This window comes from Corylus avellana, chromosome 5 (genome assembly GCF_965113065.1).
Source record: "Corylus avellana chromosome 5, dhCorAvel1.hap1.2, whole genome shotgun sequence".
Lineage (NCBI taxonomy): Eukaryota > Viridiplantae > Streptophyta > Magnoliopsida > Fagales > Betulaceae > Corylus > Corylus avellana.
In genome coordinates, this window is record NC_142494.1 from 3,128,106 (window position 1) to 3,134,903 (window position 6,798).

Below are 6,798 nucleotides of genomic sequence, written 5' to 3' on the forward strand. Positions count from 1 at the left end.
GGTTATCCACTGTGAGCAGTCATTTAAATGACGTAAATATCCCTTGTAAGAGAAGGAAACCTCGAAGTTACCCTTGCATTTAAGCCCAATAGAGGGGGACTAGGCCCGGCCAGTACCTCCCCTAAGCCCAGTCAAAAGTAACCAAATAGAGAAAAAGGACCCGTGGTTTTGAAGCACATTTCTCACACAGCACAAAAGTAGCTATCTGCCTTATTCATTCTTATCCGCAAAGATGCTCCCCTATTGGACAAAAGGAATTGATGCTCGTTGGACCTGGATATGCTTTTTTAACTGTGTCACGTTCATATATACCATGCTTTACATTATGACTCAATTGGCATTGGTGGTTTAGACTTTTTATCATGTATGAGTATGAAAAAAGACAACTTTTTTCTGTTTGTGTGCCATTAAGAGGTGTACCATGTGATATTGTCTTCTTCGAGCACCTTCTGGGTGGTTAAATTCTAGGTGGGACATATTTAATAACGCTAAAAATTACATTTTTATTTTATTATTGTATCACCGTGAAAGTGATGATTAGTTTTTATTTTTTAATAAGGCTAATTCAATAGTTTATTGGCATTGACAATTCAATTAGTAAAATAAATATGTGACTTTTAGCATTGCTTGGGTGTATTCTTGTGACAACTTAGCCTTGCTTTCAACAATTGTTTCATTTTGTGTTTTTTTTTTTTTTTTTTTTTTTGGGCTTACAAGAATTTCTAAGAGCATTCTCAGCAGTCATTTTCCTTACATTTAAAGAATTCAAACTACTTTTTGTTTTCCTATGTGAAAATAAACCCTAATAACTTCCCTTAATTATTTCCTATATCATTAAATATTTGTAATTTTAATTATATTATATATATATATGAAGAGAATTGTGAGACTTAAGAGGAGAGGGGAGAGAGAAGAGAGAGAATTATTTTTTATTTATTTTAATAATCATAAAGATTACAATAGTGAAACCCAAAACATTAGGTTTCACTGTAGCAATCTTAATGTTTAAGGTTCATTTAAAGAGTCTGCTATAGAATTTTTTTTACGATTTTTTAATATATTTTCTAAATTTAGGGACAGACTCTTTATAGGGAGTTTACTGAAAATACTCTTAAATAGAGGACGTGTATAAATGAAAATTTGTGAAAAAGAATTAAAAAATAAATAAAAAGAAAAAGAAAAGGGGAAAATGTTAAATTGGAAGTCAAAATGTAGTTATTTCCAAATTATCATAAGGATGGGAAACCGTATTTTAAATTCTCACTTTTATGAAGATAAACGTGTGTAAAGACGGCGGGTTTTGGCATAAGAAGAACAGGAGGGAAGATAGGCTATTAGGCTCCATGTACTGTACGGTGGTCGCTCGTCTTGCCTGGCGCCATTGGTGCTCATTGATTATAATTTAGAATAATGTGGTATATGGGCAACCTCATCAGAAGACGTCAAGTGCTGAAAAGTCGTCCGTCAACGGGACACCATCTAAGAACTCAGTGGATTGGTGCCACAGATGTCTTTCTTTCTCTTCAACTTTGCATTCGTGCAATGAAAGGCAAACTAGCAATTCCTTTTGAATACCCTTTGATTCCATCATAAATAATTCTATCTCTCCCCCGGAATGTGATTCACATTTTTTCTTTGTGGGACATGTCTCCACAGAAAATCAAATTCAACGTTACTATCCCTACTTGCTCTTCCCTTCATTTTCCTTACCAAACACATGCTCCAGAGTTTGTTTTCCCAGTCTTTTCCTTCTACTCCTTTTGGGTTTTTCCACTTGAGCTTATCAGACAAGAACTGGGTTGTTCTCTGACCATGAAGTAGGGGGTCAGGGACGTGCTCGTTAGTTTCTGGGGATACCCTTTCATTTCTAGGCCACCATATTTGTACTTAAACAGTTAAACCCATCTGGGTATCCGGATTTTTGAAGCCTGTGCAAGCTTAGTTTGAGAACAGTTTGAGTCTTTAATGTGAAGAATTGGTGCGGTGGCTTAGTTTTGTTTCAAGTATGAAACACTTTGTGGTTCTGCCACTTATAATTTTGATATGGGTATTCCGTACTGCTTCTGTGTGCTGCCAAACTCCTGCGGTTGTGAACATTGGTGCCGTTTTTACTTTCAATTCGGTTATTGGTAGAGCCGCCAGGGTGGCGATGGACGCAGCAGTCTCTGATGTCAATAGGGATCCAAGAATTCTCAACGGGACAAAGCTGAAGTTGATCGTCAAGGACTCAAATTGTAGTGTCTTCATGGGGTCCGTTGGAGGTACCATGGAATTGTCCATTTTATATTCTCTTTGAAATATAATATAGTTCCTTCTGTGATATAAGCAGTGTAGAGCTCTTGAATGGAATAGCAATCCCTTTATGGTTCACTGGGATTTTAATAAATGATTATGATGATGCAAAGGTTACATACTAAATTGTTTAGAATTCCTTTTTGAGTGTGCAAAGCAAAATTTAGTAAATGGTTCACAGGGATTTTTTATTTTCATTTCGTCATAATTTTAAGTTGTGAATTGATCTTCCACCAAAATTTACACTTTTTTTTTTCTTAAACTACTAAGGTTTGAGTTTCAGTATTCTCTTCTATTATAAGTTTTTGCTTTTTTGTTTTTTGCTTCTTCTTTTTTTAACCAATCTCCAGTTTTGATATGCAAAGATTTACATTTTCATTCCACATTTATCTGATAATGGAATTCCCCTCAATGTAAGCCCTTCATGAGCTCTTGTGTGTCTTTCCTGTCTATTCTGATTACAGCCCTTAAGTTCTAAACTCTGAAATAGAGTTCTTGATACCTAGTTCATCTTGATTTCAACTTTTTCTTGGGCAGCTTTTCAGGTACTTGAGGAAGGGGTAGTGGCCATAATTGGTCCACAGTCCTCTGCTATAGCTCGTATGATTTCTGAGATTGCTAATGGTCTCAAAGTGCCACTTATCTCATATGCTGCCACTGATCCAACTCTTTCTGCTCTCCAATTCCCATTCTTTTTTCGGACTGCGCAAAGTGAGTCCTATCAAATGGCTGCTATGGCTGATTTAATTGACTTTTATGGATGGACAGAGGTCATTGCCATCTATTTGGATGATGATTACGGGAGGAATGGGATAGCTGCTTTAGATGATGAACTTGATAAGAAAAAATTGAAGATTGCTTATAAATTTCCTTTGCCTAACCAGTTTGATCTAAACAACATCACTGATATGCTCAATAAATCTAAATTACTTGGTCCTCGTGTTTATGTTGTTCATGTTGATCCTGATCCCAAATTGAGAATATTCACCATAGCTCAGAAATTACAAATGATGACCAGCAACTTTGTGTGGCTTGCAACGGATTGGCTTTCTACTACCATAGATTCATTCTCTCTGATGAATCAAACTTCACTCCATATCCTCCAAGGGGTAGTTGCGCTTCGTCAACATACTCCAGAATCCAGTCGGAAGAGGGCTTTTGTATCACGATGGAGACAAATGCTAGAAAAGGGTTTAGTAAGTTCTGAGTTGAATACCTATGGACTCAATGCTTATGATACAGTATGGGCAGTAGCACGTTCAATTGATGAGTTTGTAAAAGAACACAGAAATATCACATTCTCTTTCAATGATAAGTTACTCCGAATGAAATCAGCTGAATTTCAACTGGGGAAGCTCAAAGTCTTTGATGGTGGACTTCTTCTGCTTGAGAAATTATCGCATACAAACTTCACTGGTTTAAGTGGTAAAATCCAATTTAATCAAGATCGGAACATTGTGAATGGTGGTTATGATGTCATCAATATTGACCAGATGGCTGTTCATCCAGTTGGTTATTGGTCTAACACTTCAGGCTTTTCAGTTTTACCCCCAGAAAATCTTAAAAGGGAAGAAGATAGCTATTCCCGCCTAGATCAGAAGCTTAACAGCATTACTTGGCCCGGCGGAAAGAAAGAAACGCCACGAGGTTGGGTGATTGCAGATGATGCGAGACCACTGAGGATTGGGGTGCCAAATAGAGCAAGTTTTGTTGAATTTGCCACTGAACTGCACAACAGCCATAAAATGCATGGGTACTGTATTGATGTCTTCCTTGAAGCAAGGAAGTTAGTCCCATATGATATTCCTTACAGATTTGAACCTTTTGGGAATGGCAGCTCTAATCCCAGTTACGACGGGCTTGTACAGATGGTTAAAGACGATGTAAGTAAATCATTTTGTTTTTCAAGTGCTAAGAACAAAAGAAATATAAAATTTAATCGTCTTTTTTGTTGGGTAAGTGTGACCTATGAATACAAGGTAAACATGCTGATGCATCATCCTTACAGAGGCTTGCCTTGAAGATCCTAATTGCCAAATTTAAGTAATGAATTCAAAATGATGACATTAACCATTTCACTAATACCTTGTGAAATAGAGTAGGAAAGTATGACTAGTTTCATGCTTATGATACTCGTTTTTCTTTTAGCTATTTACAGGCGAAATCCATATACTGGTGGTTCTCACTCAACCTTGCTTTATTGGAAGTTTGTTAGGCACGTCTAGTTTATTACTTTACTTTTGGTGTCAGGTGTTCGATGCTGCTGTAGGGGACATTGCAATTGTGACAAACAGGACAAAGATTGTGGATTTTTCACAGCCTTATGCTACTACCGGTCTTGTCATAGTGGCTCCAGTCCAGGATTCAAAATCAAGTGCTTGGGTGTTTCTTCAACCATTTACAGTAGAGATGTGGTGTGCTACTGGAGCTTCTTTTGTAATGATTGCAGTAGTTATTTGGATTCTTGAGCATCGAGTCAACAATGATTTCCGCGGTCCCCCTAAGAGGCAGCTTGTTACAATGTTTCTGTAAGCTTTTTTGATGTTTAAATGTAGTACATTACTAGTTTTCCCGCAAATTTGTCCTTTGAAGTGGTGGTATTATTACAGCATTTCTGTTTTTATACTTGTTTTTAGTAATGAATTTGATATTGCATTACACGAACCCATTATACACCTTAATACCTAAAATATTAGCCTCTACTCATTTAATTCTTTTATGTTGCAGGTTCAGTTTCTCGACATTGTTTAAGACAAATCGTAAGGAAACTGCTAGCTTTTACTTATTACTTTCTGTATTTTTCATTCTTTCTTAAAGCCACATATCTACCATTAAAAATGGTGGTGGGCTTAAGGGAACCTTTGTGCTTGATGCATCATGTTACTAAAGCCTTTAGCTGGAATTTTACCTCAATTAGATGAATATAGAAAAACCTTCTGGCATACGAAACAGTGAAGCATATCGACTTGTGCAGTTGCAATTGGAAGCTGTTATATTCCAAGCAAAGATCTGAACTCACTAGTAGTTTGTCCTCATTGTTACATGCTCTTGAATAATTCAGTAAAATTTTGTATGTTATCCGTTTCTAATAAATATTTCAAGAAATGAAAGAAACGAGCTCTTACTATGTTTGTTCTATTTTCACTTTGATTATGGAACTGAAACTTTGGCAAAATTGAGACAAACATAATATTTGAATTTGATTAGTTTTTTACTTTGTTATTAAATAACAGAGGAAAGTACAGTAAGCCCACTTGGACGGATGGTGATGGTTGTATGGCTTTTCCTGTTAATGGTGATCACAGCAAGCTATACAGCAAGCTTGACTTCAATCCTCACAGTTCAGCAGCTTTCATCACCCATCACAGGAATCGATAGCTTGATTAGAAGTAACTGGCCTATTGGATACCAAGAAGGTTCATTTGCTTATAGCTATCTGGCAGACGGTCTTTACATACCTAGGTCAAGACTCAAGTCTCTGGGCTCCCCAGAAGCGTACGAGAGAGCACTTCGACAAGGGCCGACTAATGGAGGGGTGGCAGCTATCATAGATGAGCTTACATATGTGGAGTTATTTCTGTCAAAGCGAACTGAATTTGGGATTATTGGGCAACCATTTACCAAGAGTGGATGGGGATTTGTGAGTAGAATTTGTCTACAAGAAATTGCATTCATTCATACATATGGACATCTGTGCATGACACATTCAAGACTGCTGGCAACTCAGCAGCAAACTGTGGATGAACATGCTGTTTTTTTTATGCATTATGTTTTTTTCTTTCTTCATTTCCTTCTCAGATGTACAATCTGAAACATATCATTGTTCTAATGATCTTTATTTGTTCACTGCTATAATCTAGGCTTTCAAGAGAGGTTCCCCACTTGCAGTTGACATCTCAACGGCAATCTTGAAACTTTCTGAGAGTGGAAAGCTTCAGAAGATCCACGAGAGGTGGTTTTGTAAGATGGGTTGTCCTGGAGAGAACAAACGGAAAGATGAGCCTAACCGACTCCACTTGATCAGCTTTTGGGGTCTATATTTATTATGTGGAATCGTCACCCTTGGCTCCCTTCTGTTTTTTTTTCTACGAACGGTTCGCGATTTTGTGCATTACAAACGACAGCAGAGGAAGTCTTCTCATCCATCTTCAATTTCATCGGAGGCCCGCTGCTCTCACGTCATTTACAGCTTTTTTGACTTCATTGATGAGAAGGAAGAAGCGATTAAGAAGATATTTACTCCGAGTGACAATCCTCAAGGTCAGAATAGCTAATCGATATGTCTTTATGTTCTGAGAGGATTTCAAAAGCTACACACATTATTATTAGTTCAAGTTGAATGTTCTGATGTAGAAGAAGAACAAGTTTTTGTAGTCGATTCACTTACTACATTGCAACCAAACTTCATTAGAGCATGTATATATCACTTTCCCTTGTATAAGAATAAATATATGGTATTGATTTTGTAAATGCCTAAAATGGCACTATGAACAGTGTCTTGATTCA

General features: G+C 37.0%; 1 protein-coding gene across 2 annotated transcripts; it reads left to right on the forward strand.

Annotated features, from left to right (window-relative positions):
* The first annotated feature begins 1,352 nt into the window (after positions 1-1,352).
* GLR5 (glutamate receptor 5) lies at positions 1,353-6,798 on the forward strand. 2 transcript variants are annotated; one of them, XM_059593831.2, is made up of 6 exons: positions 1,353-2,261; positions 2,830-4,175; positions 4,543-4,820; positions 5,020-5,051; positions 5,526-5,932; positions 6,153-6,798. In XM_059593831.2, exons 1-6 carry the CDS (start codon positions 2,006-2,008, stop codon positions 6,564-6,566), a joined length of 2,733 nt encoding a protein of 910 aa, XP_059449814.2. In that variant the 5' UTR covers positions 1,353-2,005; the 3' UTR covers positions 6,567-6,798. The 2 variants fall into 2 exon arrangements, with proteins under 2 accessions (XP_059449814.2, XP_059449815.2); XM_059593832.2 differs by having other exon boundaries at positions 2,175-2,261; positions 2,838-4,175.

Excerpts from the sequence above, each read along its gene's own strand:
- GLR5 (XM_059593831.2), top strand. The coding sequence starts at position 2,006 with ATGAAACACTTTGTGGTTCTGCCACTTATAATTTTGATATGGGTATTC. Across the intron at positions 2,262-2,829 it reads CTTCATGGGGTCCGTTGGAG|CTTTTCAGGTACTTGAGGAA; the intron begins GTACCATGGAAT and ends TTTCTTGGGCAG. Across the intron at positions 4,821-5,019 it reads CAGCTTGTTACAATGTTTCT|GTTCAGTTTCTCGACATTGT; the intron begins GTAAGCTTTTTT and ends TTTATGTTGCAG.